This window comes from Balaenoptera borealis, assembly GCF_965194805.1.
Source record: "Balaenoptera borealis genome assembly, chromosome: 9".
Taxonomy (NCBI): domain Eukaryota; kingdom Metazoa; phylum Chordata; class Mammalia; order Artiodactyla; family Balaenopteridae; genus Balaenoptera; species Balaenoptera borealis.
This window is the reverse complement of record NC_138873.1, coordinates 14,149,407-14,172,441: the sequence shown is the minus strand read 5'-3', so window position 1 is coordinate 14,172,441 and position 23,035 is coordinate 14,149,407. Positions and strand designations below refer to the sequence as shown.

Genomic DNA, 23,035 nt, shown 5'->3' with positions numbered 1-23,035 from the left:
GCGGTGATGTAAATGTTTTGAAACCAGATTGGGAGGGTGATTGTATGACACTGTGAAAGTACTAAAAGCCACTGAACTGTACACTTTAAAATGGTTAATTTCATGGGATGCGAATTTCACTTCCATCTAAAAAAACAAAAAGATCCAGCAGTTAAATATGTCTTTGCCCAATAACTGTCTCAGCTGGTGGCCAGATGCTTCCCTCCAACATCTGACTCAAAACTAAGGAGAGGAGATGAAATGTTGTTCCTCTTTGCGTTTCTGACTTGTGTTTACAAGGAGGGCATGTGTACGACCAGTTTGTGGTTTAGAGAAGTTCCTTGAGCTTTTCTAAAATGACTCACTCTGGGGAGAACATGGAGCTCATGTCTGGTTCAACACCAAAGGTGAAAGTGAATTTCACTGTGACTTTCAGAACTATCTACATCAGAGTTCATCTCAAACTTTGAGCTGTTATTTATATTAAAGAAACAGAACCGAAATAACCTCAGAGCTCTGCCTCCTAACCATCACTGAGTTGGTGTCGCAAAGACAACGCATGCCCAGGAAGCATTAGCTGCCCGTGATAATGAAGGTCCCAATCAGAGGGCTCACCACCCAGAACAACAGCCACAAGTCGGCTGATGAACTGCATTGATGTCTTAAAATTAAACTTATTGTTCAATTTAAAGAGGGTAACAGGAAAGGCGCAGCCCTCCACCCAAATTCAGCAGATCTAGACAAGTGTTCGGAGGAAAAATGTAGGAATTAGAGTAGCTCTCTAAAGAAACATTAGTACTTCCAAGAGAGTGTTGGGAAAAAATTAGCAATTGAAGTATTTTTTATTAATTTTTAGAAAATACTAAAAGCATACTGGACTTTCTCACGCACATTCCACTGGAATTTAGAAAGAGTAATTCTATCGTATTGCTTGAAATTTTTAAAGAATCATTCCAGAAGCCAAGAACCAATTTAGATATTGTGATACCGTGAGCCTTCCATGTGGGCAGGGCTGTCCCAGAATTCATAGAATTTAGGTACAGACAGCAAAAGCAGGTCAGATGGAAAATGTTAGATTTGTGATGATATAAGAAATTATACATTATTTATATTTCTTTCCCTCTCATTAGAGCATTAATTGTTAAAAGCTCCAATGATGGGTAATCATTGAATTAGCTACATCCCCTCACTGCTATAATTGTTAGCATTACCACTCTCAATTTAGAATGGGACAAAAGTCATGTGGTTGGGCTTAATTACAAGAAAAGTCACAGGTTCATTTCTAATTCATAATACTTAGCTTTAATGTGTAATTTTGAGTTTTCTCCATTAAATCCCTTCAATAAAATAATACTTTTGCTCTACATTCAGTTTGTGTTTTCATACTAATACCTGAGAGGCAGGGTGATGCTGGTGATTGGGAGCTAATTTGCATTTTAATTAGGAACTCTGGAAGGTCAAGGCAGACCGCCAGGATCTCACACAGTTCCTAAATCCTGTGGACCTGCTGAAGGGCCTTTGGGAGCTGTGGTCTGTCACCTGGGACACAAGAATGATCAGCCTTGAACAAAAGCAGAGGTGATTGGAAAGTACCCGAAAGTACCCAAAAGTAGAGAGAGTCAAATTCTGTAAACCCTCTCCTGGAATGTTGGCTTCTGATAATCTAAGTCTGTGACACTCAAATTCACTTTAATCCAGCCTTTGGATCATTTATGCCAAATCCTTTTCAGTTGCTTAAAAGAAGCTGTAGTCAAATGTGTGGAAGTTCTCCTGCCCCTCCAGGCACAGTGAAGAGTTGGGGAGGGTGGTAGGCAGACAGAGCCCTAGGAAGCACACTGGGGCTATCCGGACACCCCTTCAGGGGACAGGGAGGCGGCTGTTGACAGTCAGAAAACTGGAGTGTCAGTTAGAGGGGACTGCGGTCCTCCGGGGACACCGCCTGGTAGTAGAGACCTAAGGCCCTGACTGTCCTCGTGATTGTCTTAATCCAAGTAAACAAAGGTTAATTTTAACTTTATATTTTCACTGCACCCTCCCCAAACCAGATGGACTATGGGTGACTTTAGGATAACAGAAAGACCCACAGAAGGTCATTTTACCAAAATAAGGCCTATAAATGGATGCTATACACTCTGATTTCTATCTTAAGAAGTTACAAGAGTGTCAAAAACCTGAAACCACTGTTTCTCAACATGCTGTCTCTAGATGAAATATTCTCATTTTTGTGTTATACTGCAAGGTCCTTTATTGTAAAATAGTACAATTTTATCTTAGACTACACATACGAACAAGCAATGTATTCCAAGGTTATCCTGTGTTCCAAAACTACAGAGATGTTAAGTAGAAGAAATATAAAGTACAGAGTTTCACTCTTAAAGTGGGTAAATTACCCAGTGTTTGATAACTACATAATTGCATCATGCTTTTATAGCTCTTAATTTGCATTTAAAAATATCTTTCTTTTCCTCTGCCTTTGATAGGGTTGTCACATGCTCCTGAGTTCTGGCCACAGCAGCGTTTTCCTGTACCACGGTGACTGAATATTTAGGTGACTGCACGCCTCAGTGCCCAGACCCAGTTACACCTGATTATGCATTAAGAGTACACCCGATAATGTTGCTAAAGCAGTAACCAGATTTAAGCTCTGCAGTTTCTTAGCGTGCATTTTAAGTTGATGCATTTTTAACACTATCTGTCTGAGTTAGGTTAATGTAATCATCTCTGTTTCTCACCTAAAGCTGAAGCACTGTCCAGTGTCCCTTTTAAAAAATGATTCAAGTCTGGGAAAACCACAAGATTACAAGTTGGAACCCCTTATTCTTCAGCTGCTTCTTTGCCTACTGGAGTCTGAGAGTTATTCTCTTCAGTGATAACAGGGAGGTGCTGGGCACACACTGGCTAAGTTTCTTCAAACAACAATACCCCGAGAAGGTGGACGTGGGGTACACTTTATTCTTACAACAATGGTTCAAAACAAAATAAAAATAATGTGGCAACTATAAGGAAATGCAGTTTGTGTAACAAAAGTAAAAAAGCAACATCAAGGTCTGAATTTCCTTCTTTCCCTCTTAGACCCCTCCCTGAAGCAGTGATGGAAACCACCACCACGTGGGATCTTGTTTACTCTGTAACAAGTGATACAGTAAAACGTGTCAGCCTGCTGTCTTATACCCATGCTTGGCTGGCCAGTCATAAGTAAGAGTGCACCTATTTGATCATGCAGGAAACTGAAGTCATCGCTATTCTTACCTGGTGTTCAGCCATCTGGCTCTCGGTACTCCTGCCATGCTCCGGACTTTCACCGAGTTTCATCTCGATGGCCTCCATTTTCGTGGAGACGGACTGAAGGGAGTCCTGGTACTTCTGCTGGCGTTCCAATGCTTCGTAGAGTGTGCGCTGCTTTTCGCTGATCTATAGAAGAAAAGGGATATTACCAAATATTCCTCAGCCCCTTATCTTCTAGATTACGACATTTCTTTCCTCACCGCTTTACCTCTGTGACCCAACAAAGGGTGTTCAACTGTATACGGGATGTGTAAACATTATGCATTTATTTCATAAGACAATCGCTAAGGTAATCAGTGTTTGGTGGGCTAAACAATTCCACATTTCGAAGACTTACCACATTCTTTAAGGTTTCCCAAGAGCGCTGTAAATCATCCAGTTTAGCAGTAGCAGACGGCTCCAGTCTTGGGTCACAGAGCTCCTGGGGTGGCAGATTGCTGGGGGAAATCCTGGAGGCGTCCGTCTGCAATGTCTCAGCAGACAAGGCTTGGTAATAAGCGATGTCCTATGGGTGCAAAGCATGGTGTTGGATTCAAGAGGAAAACAAGCTTTAGGTCATGATGCCCTGGGTACTGCTTGTCATGTGGAGGAAAGGTTTAGGATTCACACCCATCCCCGGGGGCTACCAACTATCAAAGTTAGTAAACTCCTGTGACAAGAAGGTCATATCAAAGCACACTGGAGTTGCTTTAGAATTTTTTAGAATTGGTAAAAAAAAATTTACCAATAGTTCAAGTTGCCAAAACTCATTCCTATTTTATATTTGGTAAAATGGAAATATCGGGTTGGCCAAAAAGTTCGTTCGGGTTTTTCCACAATGTGGAATACATGTTTAAGTGGTATACATATTTAGAGACTGATTAACCAGCAAAAAAGGAGAATCTAAATGATCTACTTCCTAAAATGTTGCTTAATGTGTTGATCAAACTTTTGAATAATTTTTTTAAACCCTTGATTTAAATACATGTAAGTCTATAGAAAGTCTTTTTTTCAGATATAGCCAGATCTTTAATATTTGTGAGTTCATTATTCACAGTAATTAATTTAAATATGTTAATATTAATAAGGGAAAATGTAATAGGGAGGTTAAAACTACTCTAAGAAACAAATAATAGAGAGGTTTTCTTCTATTCGATTCCTGGAAGTACACAAGAAATAAAGTGAATGCTGAAAAATGAAGCTTTTGAATTTTCTTATTTCTTGGATAATAAGTAATATTACATACTTTATTAGCATTGATAATGGCATTACTATCTCAAGATACATAATTCATGTGTTTTTAATTGTTTTTATGGTTGTTTATCTGTATATTTATAGAAACTGAACTGGGACGTAATGTTTATATTCTGGAAATTGCTATAATAAAGTTCACTACTTTCACAGTTGCACTGTTTAAGATCAAAAACCTGAGCCTTATTGATAATAATGTCTTGGTAAAAAGTATTGACAAAAGCCCCAGACACCTGGGAAACCAAGGAAACAGCAGGAAGGAGCCTGGTGTCTTGGGGGTCTGTACCAGGGCAGGAGCAGGGTGGTGGAGTACAACAGAATGAGTTCAGACAGAAGTCTGCCACTGGAGGCGTCAGGACACCTGAGATCCCAGGTGAAATTCTCCTCCCAAGTAGCTACAGAATTGGAGCAAGTCACTCACATCTCATGCATGGGTTCCCTCATCTGCATAACACTGGGTGGTTTTGAGAATTTAATACAGTGATGTTTGAGTGGCCATGAGACCTTCTACCCATTTTGTTGCTGTTGCTGAGGCTTCTAGGTAAGTCTCCAGCATTTATTGATGACGTTGAAGCATGGAGACTGGTTCCTTTTCATTCCTAACCTTGTCACTCATCTTGAGTAGATTATCTTGGTATTTTCAAGTCCTTGACAGGCTTATATCCATTCATCCTCACCCACTTCCACTCCTTGAACATAATAGGTTGTCATCACTGAATGGGTTCACCCCAAGTGTATTTCTGACTGTGTTTAAGTTATGTAAACCCTTCTCTTGCCAGCTGCTGTGTTTCCTTTGCCCCTTGAACCTCTGCTTCAGCCACTTGGAAAACCCGAACCATGACTCAATGCAACTTTTCTTTCCAGTACGCACACACACCATCAAAGCCCTTGAGGAGATACTCCTGCAAGTTCTCAAATTTTCAAGCCTGTCTATATTCAGACTCAGCTCTATCTCGCTCCTCCTGGTGCTCTTGATTAAAGAGGACCCTCCTACCTACTCCCACAACCTCAGCCACCTTCGCTTTTGCAAGGGTCTTGGTCCATTAATACCTACTCTCTCTTCACTGTCTTTCTCCTCAGCATGTAAATAAAGCCACATTTTTTTCCATCTGAAAACACCTACACACACTCTTTTCTGATTTTTTTCTTGCAGGATAGCACATATTGGAAAGTTCTACAGATCAATATGTGATGGCTCATCATACACAAATACATGCGGAATCATCATTTCTTCCCTCTCCCTTTGGCTTCATAATCCAGTTTCTGAAAATGGTAGTTTACACTTAATATGTTCACTTTCTCACCCTCAGTCCACTTCTAAGTAGCCAACTGGGCTTCGAGTCTAGCGACCCCACTGAAAATGCTCTGGCCACAGTCAGCGGTGGCTGTTTTCCATGATATAAAATGATTATTTTTCGGATCTTCTCTTGCTTGGTCTCTCACTAGCATTCAATACCACTGACCATCCCTTTTTGGAAACACTTTCCTTTTCATCTCTGTTCTCCTCCCAGCTCTCTAGTCATTCAATCTTTCTCTTTTGTAGTTTGTTTTTTGCCCTCATTCTTAAATATTGCTGTATTTATAAGCTCCAGACTCACATATCCTGTTGTACAAGTTTATCCCACAGTCTCTTCAAACTCAATACTTCAAAAAAAAAAAACAAAACAAAACCCAAATCTAGGATGAGAAATGGATTTAGGAAAAATGAGGAAGTATTATCCATCTTTCAGTGAATGGAACTTCTAATCACCTTACTTGGGATTTATTCTCTATTTTCTTCTTTCCCTTACCGCCCCTGCTTATGTAAGGATGAAGTTCTATACCATTGCCAAAACACTGGTTCAAGCTCACGTTACACCAACAACTTCCTAATTCTCAGGTTGCAAACTGGCAGCCTGCAGGTTGCCTCTAGCCTGCATACATTTAGCTTGATTTATACAGTGTTTTAAATTGTGTAAAATTTATCTTCATCCATAGAGGGAGCTTTCATAAGAATCCCGATTCATGGCTTCTCTTGCAAACCAGAAGGTAGGTAAGACAGGACTCTGTGTCCAGGCAGCTACAGTAATTCTAACGGAGGAGAGGCTGCCTCGTTCATGCGGGGAGGTGCTGTCCAGGTGCCCACAGCCCCTGCGCTGTTTCTCTCATTTACATCACCAGTCTGGACCAGACATCAGAGTGTGCAACTTCTGTCCCTCACTAGCTTCCTGGGCTCTGGATTTGTCTATCTCCGTTCTCCTGTCCACATTGATCCAGAATGACCTGTTCTAAAAGTCACTTCTGGGCAGAGCTTCTAGTTAAATTCCTTCAGTGGTTAAGGATTAGCTTCTGGACAAAGTTCAAATTCCTCCGTGTGGCATTCAAGGTCCATCAGGGTGTGTTTCCTGTAACCTTCTCAGTTTCAATTCTCCTCCCACCTCCTCCTCCAAATCTATGTTTCTCCGATCATACTGATACTATTTACAGTTGCCTTGATGCGCCATTTTCCTTCCTGCTGCCTGAAAAACTTCCTACATGTGCTTCCTTCTGCCTGAAAAACTTCACATCACTCTAGTGCACTCCAACTGTACCTACCTTCCCCTGCTTTAAAACAAAAGGGGGACATCCTTGACCCACTGAACTCCAGCCTTGTTTAGGTACTTACTCTGTGTCCTTCCTCAACACTGTGCTTCCCACTGTCATAACACTTGTCCCACTCCACGGTCATCATTTGCCTGCTCTCACACAGACTATGAGTTCCTTAAAATCTGTGGAAGTGTCTTTGATCCTGAGCGTTATCATGGAGTATTTGGCAAATAACAGGCAAGTATATACATCCATAAAAAATGGTATATGTAAAAGCACTTTTGTAAACTCTATTGTTTTGTATACATGGAAGGTAGTACCATTACTGTTTACGAGGAAAAGCAAAACGTCCTTTAATGTTAAAAATTTTAATTAAATACTCTATAATAAATAAAGGTTCCCCAAAAGAATAAAATAAATTTGTCAGAAAAAAAATCTGTTTTCTGGCTTGTGTGTGTGTGTCTCAGGTCTATTAGACAGGAAAGACAACCCTTGGTTTCCTAAAATAATTTGAAAATATATCACCTCTTGTAGATTAATAATTTGCATCTATTTGAGGAATACATAGAGTCAATAAAATAAATCAATCAGTCCTATAAGTAACTACTAAATAAGGGCAATATTTGGCATAGTGAAGAATCACCCTTAGAAATATGTCTCTTGTTGGTTATGTGTCTATGTTATGGGAGTTATTATCCAGCAGATTCCTAAGGAATTAAATTTGGAAAATCACTGCTACAATTTGATTAGCATTTTCCAGTCTAAAATGTACTTACAAAATTAACTTTCACCATTTTGTGAATTAAGTAGCATTGCTTCCCATTACAAATGAGGGACTTTCCGGGTACATTCAGCTTAGAGGAAGAGCTGGGACCCATTCTGAGCTTTTTAACCTGGAACTGGGGGTTCTACCCATTACACTACCGCTCTCATCAAACTTCTACTGCCCTCAGCTCTTTCGAGGAGGAGCCCAAGTCTTGGCTTGCTTTTAATAAGATCAAGAAGCCTGCAGCAAGTTCTGCGGCTGCCTCGTTATTTCTACCCTCAAGTAAACTAAACTGTTATCACATTTCAGCTAATAACCACTGTCAGAGAGAGAACACACTGACTTCAGGGGATCAGTCAGTTATATAATGGAGATCTACTTACAGAAGCAGCAAGCACAGAGCCTTTTTTTAACAGCTGCGACTTTATGAAGCCGTTATATTTGGCTGCTCCTTGAAACAGCTGTGCACATTCTGTACAGTGTTTTGAGCCTGCAAACTGGAACTTATGGGAATTCTAAATGTTCTCAGTTTCAAGAGAAAATTCTGTAGATCCAGGCATCACTGGCCATGTTGCAGTATTTGTTCATTTTCCCCTGTCTTACATCACTGGACAAGCGTAAAATGTGGCTGGAACGATGCGGTCGATTTGTCTAACACCAAGCATTATATTTTTGCTTTCCAACAGCTTCCTGCGAGTATAGCTGCCTGACATGAACTAAATGAAGATTTTTTTCCCCCTAATTTGCAGTTCCATATGTAAGTATGTTAGGTTAATAATGTGATTTAAATTGATGTTGATATAGGCAGAGTGTCAAAACGGGATTAAGACAAAGCACAATTTTGCTCATAATTTTGGGATTTGATTGAGCTGGACAGTTACAGTAATCATAATAAAAACGTTTGCATATTTCACCATTTACAGAATACTTTCACATGTACATGGAAAGACACTTCATAAGATGCAGCACTGAGACTTATAATTTTAGGAAGGGGATACTCTTCCCAAGTGTTAGTCCAAAGGTCCGTGTTCATTGTTCAATTTGAAAATGTTAAGAACATTAAGCACATTATATAGGATACATTTTTCTTACACAATAAAAAGCTGACTCTAGCCATATTTCTATGATTCTAACGACATCTGTGACCACAGGGAAGAACACATCATCAAAGAATGAGTAATTCATATTTTAAAATCAGAATTTGGAGAACTGTTTTCCAAATCCTCCAGAACACTGTGAACTTCTTTTTTTTTTTTTAATTTCCTCTCATCACTTTTGTTATTCTTCATCTTATGGCCACTTTTTCTCTAGATTACAAGGTGCCTGAGGGCAAGGGCCACTGCTGTCTCCGCCTTTGTTACACCTCTGGGACCCAGCACAAGGTTTTATGCCCAGCAGGTGCTCACAATGTATCTGATGAATGCATGAATTGATATGTTCCCTAAAGCTACATAGATTTTTACCAAGAGAATTGTCTTTTTTTTTCCGGCCGTGCCACACAGCTTGCAGGATCTTAGTTGCCTGACCAGGGAATTCCCTCCAAGAGAACTGTCTTATCTAAAGGTTTCATCATTTCATTTTCCCTTTTTGGGGGGAGGTAGGTTCTTTTTATCACAGAAATCCTATTTTGAATGCTTTTGCTTTAAAATAAAAATAATATGATTGATTTGTAATATAGCTTATAGAACCCTTGCAATGTTCAATGCTTCTCCCTTGATAATAAATTTTAACTCCTTTGAACACTAGTAATTTCATGATACGGTAATTAAAATATTTTTTTAGTTTTTTGGCTAAAGGAAAAAAAAGGAAAGTATTATTTTAAGGCACATTAAAACAATTTTGGTTATTATTTTAACACACATTATTATAACACACATTAAAACAATTTTGGTTATTGTAAAAGCATCTTTTTGATCTCTATCCAATATTTTTCATGAAAACTTTTGACATATTTAATTTAGTATAATCTGTATTTAATATAGTATACCCAAAAAGACACCTCATAACAGCAAGCTATGGTCCCCATTTTATAAAAAATAAAATTTAAGATTATTGAAAGATAAGTAAGAAAACTCAAAATGCAAATCTACTTAGGCACTCCAAAATATACACTGACAGCCTTTAAATTTGTTGACAATTAGCAAATAAAGAAAGTCTGATACAGTGAACATAAATTTTCCATCTTCAAAATCTGAGCTGGTTAAGTGTCAAAACTATGTTCAGTGAAAATGTTAAAACAGCAATAGAATCATGTTATTTTACAACAGTGACACAAACATTTCATTTTCTGTTAGGATGCAGTACTCCATTACAGACAGCTGTTAGAAACTAAAGCCATAATGCCTTAAAACAGGCCCTTCTCCAGCTATCATTTCTGTGACCTAATTTTTGCTCATCTCATTTCAGTAGCCTGGGAGAGGAGATGGTGGGTTAAGCCAGTATCGGTCTCACATGACAATCACAGTATGTGCAACTATCACATCTAACAGTGTGTTTCTCAAAGTCTACGATTCATACCCATAATCTCATAAGAACAGAGAATGGAGTCCTGCATCCGTTCAGAGATCTTAGCTGGAGGAATGCCAAGGGGGCGGTACCTGGTTAATGGAAGCATCTGTATTAGCCACAGGTGAAGGAGAGCGACAGGCAGGTGGAGAGGAAATCTCACTGTTGGTTCCCTCCTCCCCAGACTCCTCAGTGACCGGTGACAGCAAAGTGTGACAGCGACCTGCAGTCATCTGTCACATAAAATGTTGCCCAAAGGACATGAAAATTGGTTAGCTATGTTAACAAAAGACCTGGTCAGGCACAGGCCAAAACAGAGATAACTATACAACAAAAGTTAGAATTACTGAGACCCAAATTTACATACAAATTCTGTGTTACTATTTGAAAATTTTGTCCTCACGTGAATATGCTCCTAGGGACCATTTGTAAGACAAACAGGGGTAAGGGATGCACGTCACATTATAGAGTGTTCTTGTTGATGAAATATCTCTTTAATTTATTTTCCTTTTCTTGATTGATTGTATCTTTAGAAATTAAAATCATGAATCACACAAATGAGAGAAGGGTCTATGAAACAAAGCTTGGTCTTGTGGATATTTCAAATTCCAAATATTCTAGCAAGATAAATGCACCCGGAGTAATATATTGCCAAAAGAGTCCAGTTATGGTTATACACTACCCAAAGCACAGCACATTATGTGTGGAAAATATACAGCACTGAAAAACACTGCGTTACCAAACTAATTAACGCAGTTTAGATGCAAAGTTATGAGGAAATAATGTTGCAGAGAGAAATTAATGGAACTTATTTTAATCCAAAGGTAAAGTTTGGATTTTCTATTTTCTTATTTGTCTAATAATAGCTTTCCTTCTATAATTTATTAAACATTTACACAACAGAATACACAAACATACCTAGTCAGCCAGTGCTTCAGCTGGAAAAACACACAAAACATATATGTAGCATGATTCTCCCATCCCCCAGAAAACTAGAAAACTGTGCAAAGGAATTGTTTTGAAGCTCAGAGCTTCTGAGTATTATTGCTAAATTATTAACAAATGCAGGGCCAACCTTCAGCACGTTAATTCAGGAGTCTCAAACAAATAGCTTCATTTCAACTGTCACTGTTTACAGTGTCAAAGATTGGCCTTGGCCCAAAGGTAGTCAGAGAGTTAAGGGGACTGTTCCTCAGTTCTAATCTGCAAGACCCAGCACTGATCCCTAAACCAAGCCACCGGAGAAGAGCCCAGAGCCACTAGGCAGGAGACAGAAGAGAGCGAGCTGGCACCCAGCAAACTGGCCTTGACCCTTACTTACCATGACCACAGAGGGGTGGGCCGAGGTCGCGGGGAGGAGCTCCCCGTCCAGGTCCTCCATCCCCTCCGCCAGCCCCTCCACCTCGGTCACCGTCAGCAGCATGGTGGCGTGCTTGGCTTTCATGGTCAGCATCTTGCACTTGGAGTTCAAAGAAGCGATGTGCTCCTGGTAGCCCTTGATTTTCTGAGCCAGCTCCTGAGGAAACATTTCCGCCCCCCCGCGCCCCGGGTGTCACAGCAGCAGCAGAAGGAAACAGAACTAGTAGCGTTCATCTTCCTCCGGGGCTGGCCAATGAAATCTCAGGGCTGCGCCAGACGGAGCGGCGGGGAGGCAGGATGTGGACGGTGCGAGCGCCGAGCCTGCCTGCCGCGCTCCCCGAGCCAGACCACGGCGCGGCGGGGCCGGAAGGGGTGCTGCGGGGCGCGGCGGCAGAGACGACGGCAGGCGGCCGGGGATTCTGATCCCGAGAGACGCTCCGGGCCGGATCGGAATTTATGGGAAGTTAAGCCCTGGCAACTTTCTTTAAAATGCCTAAGGAATCTGAAATTGCCAGATGGTTCATGCCAGGCAAATTAGGTCATGTGATGACTAACACTGCCAAAAACGCAATGCTCAGCTCTTACCCTCCGGAATATGTCAAACAGAGCAGTCATTTGTGACAGCCGCATCACAAAGTAAACTGCTCCTGAATTCCTGTGACCCCGGGGAGTTGCTTTTTTGCAGATAAGGTGAATACCACTTAGGAAACCCTTATTTTTTTATGCAGATTACACCCCAAATAAAAATTTGTACATTCGTGAAATTTTCCCTCATGTACTCCATCATGCCTCAAATGTTTCTGACGCCTCAAACGAGAGCTTTGAACTTGAAGTGTGGTTCAATTTTAATGGCTTTTAAATTTATTTGTTGTTGAAAAAAATTGTTTTGAGAGATAGAAGTTTTAAAACTTTTACAAAGAGCTAATTGAAAGTATATTCTGAACAGCACATAGCTCTTAAAAAATCTAATATATTAAAATATTAAAATCCTAAAATAATAACCTAAAATGGGAACTCTAAAATGTTAAATTTATACTTTCTTGCTTAAAAGATGCATACATAAGTTAAAAAAATGAAGATTTAAACATTCATTCTTTTTTATTACATTCATGTAAAACATTAACCCTAAAAGTACAAAACCACTGTTTTTTTCTATTCCTTTTATTTGGCTCCTTCACCTGAAAAGCTGTCATTTAGCGTTTGTACAGAACACATTTTGTGAGTCTTTAAAATGATAGTGTGTGTATCCACACTCAAACTAGAGCTTTGAACCTGAAGTTCAGAAACAAACAAAATGACAACAGCAAAGTGATACATGTATGTATATGTACATGTGTATGTGTATATGTACACACGTACCATTTTGCTACTGTTGTCATTTTGTTTCTCCCCTCCCAACCAAAACTGACTGCGTGGGTGGAAGGGAAAAGAGTCCAGCAGAACTCAGCCAGCATCCTGTCTTCTTTCTAGTACAGAAGTACAGGAATTTTTTTAAGCAAGGATTTAAAAAGTAGAAATCATCACTTCTTTACCTTTCAGGGTTACAGAAACTTACTTAGTTAAACCTAATAGGATTTTTATAATAGTGATTAAATAGCTATTGACCACATCTGGTCCTGTGCCTAACACATCAGTACTCTATAATAATTGGTAAACGTGTACACATGGAAGTCATCTACCAGCCCACCGGACTCCTTGAATTCTCTGTTTTCATAGGACAAATCACTAAGCCTCCTTGCCATGGCTTGCCCCATCTGGCAGACTTGAAGACCCTGTGTGAAGGGGAGTTAGTCTTAGTCCTCCCACGCTTCGTGCCCACGTGGACGGCCGCGGCCCCACTGCACTACCCTGCCCAGCACGCTGACAACAAACGCCCATTTCCTAAATCGACGTGTTCTCCAGTTACTGTGTATAAAACTCATCTAGAGGACGTCCCTGGCGGTCCGGTGGTTAAGACTTCGTGCCTCCAATACAGGGGACGCAGGTTCAATCCCTGGTCGGGGAACTAAGATCCCACATGCTGCTCGGCACAGCCAAAAATATTTAAAAATAAATAAAACACTAGTAGCAATATATTAAAAAAAAAAAAAAAAAACCTCATCTGAGTTGTTTGTTAGAAATGCAATACTGGTCTAGGCTTCAAAAGTTTTTGATTTACTAGGCTTATGAGAATCTGCATTTTATGGTTAGTCCATGTGATTCCCTTGGAGAAACATCTCTCAAGAACTTTCTTCTGTAAGAATAAACCTGCCTATATCCCATGAACTTTGCGGCTTAGTGGTGAAATTCGCTAAATCAAAATGGAGCTAAATCAAAAGGGGGTTAATGTGTTCCCCAGTCTCAGGAAGCATACGTATTCTTAGTTTTTACTGAGTATTTCTGAAAATGATTACAGAGGATGAGTGTACAGGTGGGAATTTCAGGTACAGGAGCAGGCCCTCTGTGTCAGGTGGAAAGCAAAGAGCTCTGAGTATTCTCTCCTATCATTTAAAAGCGACAGGATAAGTTTTTTCAAATTAAATGCAACATTTGAAAAATAACAAGAAGAAAATGTGAATTCCTTAGAAATGAACAAATGATCCATTATCTTTATGAGTTTAAGTTATCCATATGGAAACTAGCCTCACCTCAAGATTAAATTCCATTAAAAGCAGACAGAAAATACAGGAAAAAACATTCTTCCCAAATTCTATGTTATGAATCAGGCTTTCCCCATGCAGCACTTTCCTTCCTGTGTTTGTTTTACACATACAATGAGCCTCACACAGGACTACTTCATTTTAAATATGAAAATGGAATCTAAATCACATGACAAAACTAACACATCTACACTAATGTTTAGAACTGGGAGGAGAAAATGTGACAAAATGAACAGATCACTGAATAGCAGCCAGAGGACAGTCTACGGCTGACTCTGCTGAGAGCCGGCTCTGTAATGATCTTGGGCAAGTCATTTATTCTCCTGGACCATCCTTCTTTTCTTTTATGTGCGATCTTACTTCCCTGACCAGGGATCGAACCCATGCCCCCTGCAGTGGAAGCTCAGAGTCTTACACCACTGAACCGCCAGGGAAGTCCCCAAAGGTACTAGATTAGAATCTGGTTTCTATCAGTTACTAGATCTGGAAAATCAGGAGGTCATTCTAAAAAATCAGGGTTTTTTTTCTTATGGGTAAAATGGAGATGATACACACAAAAAAATTCTTACCTCATAGGGTTGTTGTAAAAGATAATCTAAAAACTTTGTGAATTGTTTTAAAAAACATAAAACAAACAAAAAAACCCACAGCAGCAATGATAATTATTGTTATTCCAGATAGATTTTTTAAAACATATTTTCTGTGCTGTGACTGAAAAGCTGTTACAACAAAATTCTGGGTCTTACAAAATGGGATTAAAAGTAGTTTCAAAATAAATTTGTATTATACAGTCTAATGTATGACATATAAACAGTGTTTCAAATAGTTGCAAAACATCTTTTCATTTAACCAGTGGCAGAAGAGAAATGAATAGTTAACACAGATGATTATCTATGGTGTAGAAGTAAATGTAGGTGGGGTATTCATTTACATTACTTGTAAATCATATACAACTGTTAAGTGTTGGATGCGCTCACTGGCTGTGACAAGAAACTAGAGAACTGCATTTGGAAAGGGGGGAAGTGAGACTTTCCAACCTTACACCTGAAACTAACACAACATTGTTAATCAACTGTGATCCAATATAAAATAAAAATTAAAAAAAAAAAGCAACAGTTGAATCTTTTGAGAATCTTACTATGATATTTGGTTTGGAAAAATTGTTGTTCTTACGACAATGAAGTTAAAATAGAGCAGATGGAAGGAAAAACTGAATGTCTAACCTTGGCACAGAGAAATAAGACATACCCCACCCCAGCCCACAGTCACTTTCCAAAATTCATGATGCTGGGATCCAGCCCCCAAGGAAAGAGTAAATGTGATCTATATAGGGTTTGACAGGTCAGGAAAGGAAATTCACTGCTAAGTGTCAAGGAGCTGGAACACTCAAGCTCCTTGTATGATCTCTGAGACCAGGTCTGCACAAGGGGTGTCCAAGTCCTAAGGTCATAATGATTCCAAAGGTACAAAGAAGGAGGTGCATTTGAAAATGCGGAATATGCTAACAGGCATAATCTGGAAACCCACAAAACAAACAACACGAGTCATTCTCTGATTCCGGTAAAAGGAGGTGAAGGGACCTATACGTGAAAGAGCAAATGATTTTCTTTTTAACAAGAAATACCCCTCCTTTTAAAAGAGGACCATCAAAGCAGCAAGGCTTTGAGCACTGCTGTTCCTTGCAGTCTGTAAAGACAGGGAGTACAGTGTGTTTTGGTGTATGAACTGTGAGAATTCTGCAGGAGGCAGTCGGTGGGTCGTGCTGGAGATATGTCATGAATGTCGGGTCAAGAGGTTTTGGAATCAAGGGGAAGACTCATGCTACTGGGTCTTGGAAAGTATCAGCAAAAATAGCCCTCAAAATGTAAAGAGAGTCAAAGAGGCTCTCCAAGAACCCAACACATTATGCCCTGGACAGGGAAGACCTTTCTCTTTCATCTGCTGGAAACCAATCACATATTCTCACCAAGCCAGTGTCCTGCCCTTGAACTTAGCTTGTCATACCTCGTGCCGGGAAATCTGGGCTTGCAGCTCCTGGATGTTGCTGGTGGCCACAGGTTTATCCTCAATCTCTCTGTGAGCTCCTTCTATGAGCTCCTGGAGGTGCTGCATTTCTTGCTCGTATTGTTCATATTGCACCACAGCCTCCTTTGAAAGAAAAAAAAAAAAAAGACAATTATCTGTCTATGTCAATAACTGTGTAAGTGCTTCTGCGCTGCTATCTGCCAAACTCTGGTGCTAACTCCTATTTACCCATGTGTCAAGGGAACAAAAGAAATGATGGGGAAAATTCCTAGATGATTCAAATCCTCAGCTCTACTCAGATATTTCAGAGCCTTCTCTCTAAAACATTTCGGCAAGATTACTGATGGACTGAAAATAGTTAAGTGGCTAGATCCTCTTTCTTCTCCTTATTGCCCTAAAGACGGCAATGTCATGGTCTAGAACATGGTAGAAAGCAGTATGAAAAGCATGGTTACTTCATTGTTCCATGAAAGAAATACTAAATATATATGTAAGGCACTCAGCTAAGTGCTGGAATAGGGGATATAAAAATGAATGAAGCATGACTTCTACCCTCAGGAATTTACTGTCTAACAAATTACAAGACAATGCAAGTAGAGTTGACCAAATAGACCATTAGTGGTTTAATGAGAGGACATGTATACAATTTTTAGATAAAGTAGGTGAAATATTAGTTGAAAGTAGATAAGAGATAAATAGTGTCATTTCTTCCTAGTAAATAATTGTTCTCTTATTAGGGGAAGAGACTCAGAGTTATAGTTGGATGTACTTCTCAGGCAATAAAATGCATCAATAAGCTGAAATATTAAAAAAAAAAAAAATTCTGTAATATACCCTAACAGTAAAGTCTTATTACAAAGTTCTAGATGATTTTCAGATGAACAATGAGATAAAAATCTATGATTGAATATAAAAATTAACCTTCATAAGTTGTTCTTTATAAAAAAAATAATTGCTAAAAGATAGTTTTCACCAAAGGATATTTTTAATAGAGCTTTCCCCAGGCTTTTGTGGATGATCCAAATGATAGCATCTCATGTCCTTATTTTATATAACCACAACAAGCTGTCAGAGTTAACACTCTGGATGTGTTTTGATGGCTGAGCCCACGTAAATGCTAAGAAAAGCAGCCCATGACTCATCTGCTGCTGCTTTGCGGGTGGCGTGGGGACCGCCTGCAGACGCCGGCTGGCCCCGCTGCACGTGCCTGCATGATGTTGCACTGCTGGATGGCCGTGTGCTGGAGCCGGCTGGCCCCCTCCTGCAGGCGCAGAGCTGCGTGGCACAGCGGCAAGCTGGTGACAACGTCCTCGGGGATCCGGAGCGCGCTCTGGCTCATCTGCACCGCGTGGACTTTTGGCTTGAGTAACTCCATCTCAGACAGCAAATGCTGAAAGTGCGTGTTCATATTTCATATTTTAAATTTTTAAATTTTATATCTTATACAAATTTGATATAAATTTATTTATTTACATAAAATATATGTATATATAAAATATACGTTTTCCATTTAAAATGTATATTCTGAAATATTTTAAAATTTTATATGTTTTAATGGTGTATTTCATCAGCAAGAGACATTTACTAAATTACAGCTCTGTCCCAAGTTATACAAATTTTCCCAGGAATTTTTTTAAATCATGCATACAGTGCTCAGACTATAACAGAGTTTAGAAATTACTTTTCCGAACTATCCTTTCTTTTTCAAAAATATAGCTCCCTACCCATTTCCCCTGAATTATTTTTGCTTGCCTGTCGGTGAGAGAGTTGCTCCTTGAGACTAAGACGTCCAACTTCTGGAGAAGTCAGTGTTGTCTGGGCTTGCTCCAAAGCAACTTGTAAGTTTCTGAGCTCTGTTTCAAATTTTTTCATATCCTGCAGAGTAAGAGCGATGTGAATGTCGATATATAAGCACTTGAACTCCAAAGTCATAGGTGGAGAATAGCATCATGTAACCAGGCAGGACCCTATAGGGCCTTCTGGGGCAGACCCCCTCCCCAATACCCTCTGCTTGAGCTCCTCTCTGAAGTACCCAGATAACAGTATCTCATGCACATTTCCTGAGCTGTTTAACGGAGCTGAAAAGCCCCCACCAGATGGCAGATGTTAACTACTTGCTGACCATGAGCTCACAGCCCCAGGCCTCCTGGAGCTTAAGGACTGATGCTGTTAAGCCCTGTGTCACCTCCCTGTTACCTCACCATCAACCAGTCAGAGAACTGTGCACAAGCTGATCACATACCCTGTGACGCCCCTCTCCCTCTCCCGGCCTTTAAAAATGCTTTGCTGAAACCCTGCAGGAAGTTTGGGGTTTTGCGGGGCATGAGCCACCCGTCTCTTTGCATGGCCCAAATCTTTCTCTGCTCCAAACTCCCATGTTTAGGTGTTGTTTGGCGTCACTGTGCATCAGACACACAACCATAACCATCACAGTCAAGAAGGCTCATCAGAGGTAAGCACTCTACGTTTGCTATACAACCACGATTGTTCTTTTAATGATAGACTTTTCCACTTAAATTACTTTTTTTAAAAAACATTTTTATGTTTTACCTTGGCAGCATCGTGGAGATTCTGCAAATGAATTCTGATCATCTGCCGCAGCTCCTCAGTCTCCCGTCCCAGGTCTGCTACTTGCTGAGACATTTTTTCCGTATGGTACACACTATCGAGGTACTGTAATTTCTCAGTCATCACTTCCAGATTGTTGTAAATCTCTTCAGATTCTTCTAGCATGGTCTAGAGTGAATTATCAATGTTCAGGACATTGACAGGTAGGCAGAGAGGTATGGGTAATCAATACGGTGTGGTGTAAAGACCATCAGACTGGGGAGGGAGTAAGGGGATGTAATTCACATTTTCCATGCACACTGTGTAGGTCGTGTGTCTTACTGTGTTTAACCTTCACAGCCCTGTGCCTGCTCCCCACTTCCTGTTACCCCCTTTTCAAAAAGCAATCAGATTTCAGGAGCTGTAAACAATCTGTTGAGGCCACCTGTGTTGGACCATAAGGCTAGCGCTCCATCTGCCACCCCAAGAGGCTCCCTGGTGAGGGTCAGGACGTGAGTATTTCCAGCAGTGGTGACGCTCTGACGCATTGGGTATCTTCATCAGGTCACTGGCCCCCCTTTTCTCATATTCAAACTACAGAGATGCTTTTCAGGTCTCATATTCTGTATCTAAGACCTAAGCATATATGGATCTAAGAAATGAAAACAAGACAAGAGCATCACAAACACTGGCTTTAAGTGAGACAAAGGGGTAGAAACAACTTGGGATAAAACAAAGCCCTTGCCATTCAAGATAGTATCATCTCTTGGGACTAATAACAACATAAACAGAATAATAAGCACAAAATATGCATTTTATGAGTGGAGTGAAAGAAGAAAGGGTTAAGGATGCCAGAAACGAGATGTGCTACTACTTGCAGGAGGGTTGAGAGAAGGCTTCCTGGGGGAGTCACATCTGAGCTGAGTCAGAAGAATGTTTGTATTGACAGATGGGGAGGAAAAGGAAAGATATTTTATGCTGAGGGGACAGAATAATAAGCAAAGGCACATCGGTGAGTGAGCACAAAATGTGCAGTTCCTGGGGTGTGTGATGTGTAAAGAGGAGAAATGGGAGATGGGACATTACTCTTAGGCAATAGATTCTTATTTTAAAAAATAAAGTACATCTTTTTTCTCACAATAAATGTCATATACATATATTACATTTATATTATATAACATATTATACATTATATATATTATAATGTATATTATAAAGCTGAGAAAATATTGAAAAATAAAGAAGATAAAATAGTCCATAATCCCATATCCCAGAGACAACTTTAAGCAATAACTGCTGTTCAGTTTGGGTATAATTTTAGGTAATTGAGATCATAACATACCTACAATGTTCCTTCTTTTTCACCTGATATTAGAACACATGCATTTTCTCTCTGTGCGTTGTTTTTGGATAAAGTCAGGCAGTTTTCAGGCATGGGAGAACTCCCCAGAACGGTGTGTAACAGGCTGAGTTTTCTCCTGAACGTCTGTGTGAGGTCACCACCAATACCTGACATCTGTCCTCCTGTGTCCCTCAACGCACTCAACCCGCCGAACTGCCCAAGTCAAAACAACCTGGGAACCATCCGTGGCTCCTCCCTCTCTTTCAGCCACACCCAAGAGCCTCCAAGTCCAGAGTTCTTGCTGGGTAATACCCCTTGATTTTTGTCCTCTCTCAGCCTCCAAAGAGAGGCCTTGTCATTGTCTACTGGAATACTGAAACCACCTTCTAGTTCTCTTACCTTCATCCATCTGTTTTCCACAGGCTTCTAAGTCATCTTTCTTAAACTGTTAAGTCTGAGCTTGTCACTTGCCTGCAGAATATCTGTCCAAGGCTTAGAGTGACTTCAGGAGAAAGGCCAAGTTCTTAACAGGCTTCCATGATCTGTCTTTGTCTTCTCTCTCTTTCCAGCTCTCTGCAGACCTCCTCGCCAGTGCACCAGCTACAGCACCCCTCACTCCTACTGCTGGGATTTCAACATGTGGTTTTGTCTAAAACTCAACAAGTAGGCTGCGTGTCTTTCAGGATTCAGCTCAGAATCACCTTTTCCTTCCTTAATCTTCTCAAATCCTGGGCAGTCTGGGTTGGGTACCCGCCCATGAGTTCCTTCAGCATCTTGGGCTCTCAATCCCTGAACTTATCACATTGTATTGTAATTGTCTAGATCTGTCTTTCTATCTCCTTTCTCCCTTTAATTATCAACTCCCTGGGGCAGAGACGGGGAATATCCTTCGTGTTTCAAATGCCTAACAAAATTCCTAGCTTTGGAAAGCACTCTATAAATGATTATTGAATACATAAATGAAAGAGAGCAGGAGCTATTTAAAAAAAAACAAAACAAAACCAAAAACTACTTTCTTGGTCATTTTAAAGACTACATTATATTTTATGAAATCCAAAAATTTACTCAGAAAACTTATTTGATATTTAAGTTTTCTTTAAAATTCCAGTAGAGTCATTAATACTCATATAAAATATTTCCTACATTTTGGATTACAGAGTAGTAATGTTTTGATGATCATGATATATTTTCCAATTGTTTTTCAAAGAGATTTAACCAAGTTACCAGCAGTGTTTGAGAGCTCTCACTTCTTTAAATATGAGCTTTTAAAAATACTGTTAACTTGATAATTAAAATGCTCTCGCTTTTAAATTTGCATTTCTAGATTTCTAATGAATATTTTTTCATTGTTTACAACCAATTGTAACTTAAGTCTTGTCTGTTAATGTATAATGCATAACGTCAGGCAGAACAACTCCGTAGTTGTTTCAGAAAGATTTCTTGAGAGGAGTGTGCAGGATTGATTAGAGAAGAAAGATAAATACAGGGAAACCAATTAGGAGCCAGTTAAAGCATTCCAAGAAGGAGAAAATGAGGCTTTGATCTAGAACCCTGTCAACTGGAATGGAAAAGGGGATGCATTTAAAAGACATGAATATACATAAATCAGAATAAAAGAGAGAAAATCTAAAATACTTGAGGATACTCATGTAACTTAAATAAAGACCATTTTGTATTCGATTGCAAGATAACTGGCTATTAGATATCTGTATCTAATTCAAGCCTAAATTATAAAGGGATGAAATAATTTCCTGGATGATATGGTTGAGAGAAAACTTCAGAGGAAATGAAGTAATGCGGCCCCCATGTGGTGTGGACTCATTCCCAGCTGACCCCTACTTCCTGCGGGAGGCCAGCCCACTGTGACCAGGCAGAAGGGCTGGAAGGAAGAGGCATGAGATTGAGGCTCTGACTGAGGACCCATGTGCCAGGGACTGTGCTTGATGATGGCACATACGTTAAACCATTTGATCCTCATGATAACTCTGCAGTATGAATATCATTTACATCTCCATCTTATTGATGATAAGACTGAATTCTGAGAGGCAAAGTAGTTTCCTCCAAATTACACAGTTCTAAATGGCAGAACTTGGTTTCCCCATCAGTCTGAGTCTGGAGGCTATAATCTTTCCACCTGTCCCTACAGCTCTTCCTGGGGAAGAGTTTCCCACCATATCCCTGCATACAATTATTTCAAAGAAGCTTCAAAAAAAAAAAAGAGTCCTATCTGGATGATTATTTTTGGTCTTGGGAAATGGAAAGTCTAGGGGAGACAGAGGAGGACATTTATTTGTATATAAGGTCTTATGAAATCTCATGGGTAGCTACTTTCTTTCAATCCCCTGGACAAGTTGTTAGGGCTACCTTACCTTTCTTTTTTCCTGGCACCTACAATAATTTTACATCATGGTCCTCTAAATTTTCTGTCAGCCTAGCCAGTTAAATCAAAGCACTCTCTTAGTTACTTTTTGAAAACTATTTTCCCAAAGTTACCTGATGTGAAATGTATTGTTCCCGAAGTTGGCTTGCAGAATTCCATGCAATCTTTCCATGTACTGAGACTTTAGCTTTCTCAATCCACTTCAGAATTGACTCCAGCATTTCACTGTATTCTTCTAAATGGGATGCTGCCTGAAAAATCATTAACATTCAGATAACAAATGTAAACTCTGCTTCGTGAGATAGAAATCAGTCTTCGATCTCTCTTTGGATACAATAATCCTACGAATTGATCATTATGATATCTGTGATATCTAAAGGTATCATGAAAAATTATTTCCTTATTGAACATCT

General features: G+C 39.8%; 1 protein-coding gene across 9 annotated transcripts in view; it reads right to left on the bottom strand.

Moving 5' to 3' along the window:
* The window catches only part of SYNE1 (spectrin repeat containing nuclear envelope protein 1), a 445,509-nt gene that overhangs the window by 154,888 nt on the left and 267,586 nt on the right, over nt 1–23,035 (bottom strand). For 8 of the 9 annotated variants that reach the window (XM_082405389.1, XM_082405392.1, XM_082405394.1 and 5 more), the window contains 9 exons: nt 22,736–22,873; nt 18,904–19,089; nt 18,106–18,228; nt 17,561–17,743; nt 16,333–16,476; nt 11,652–11,846; nt 10,423–10,563; nt 3,602–3,769; nt 3,229–3,390 (listed from right to left, as the gene is read on the bottom strand). In XM_082405389.1, the coding sequence (XP_082261515.1) occupies nt 3,229–3,390; nt 3,602–3,769; nt 10,423–10,563; nt 11,652–11,846; nt 16,333–16,476; nt 17,561–17,743; nt 18,106–18,228; nt 18,904–19,089; nt 22,736–22,873 (1,440 nt within the window). Of the gene's footprint in view, nt 1–3,228; nt 3,391–3,601; nt 3,770–10,422; nt 10,564–11,651; nt 12,198–16,332; nt 16,477–17,560; nt 17,744–18,105; nt 18,229–18,903; nt 19,090–22,735; nt 22,874–23,035 lie in introns of those variants that run through there. The other variant, XM_082405399.1, reaches the window with a different exon arrangement.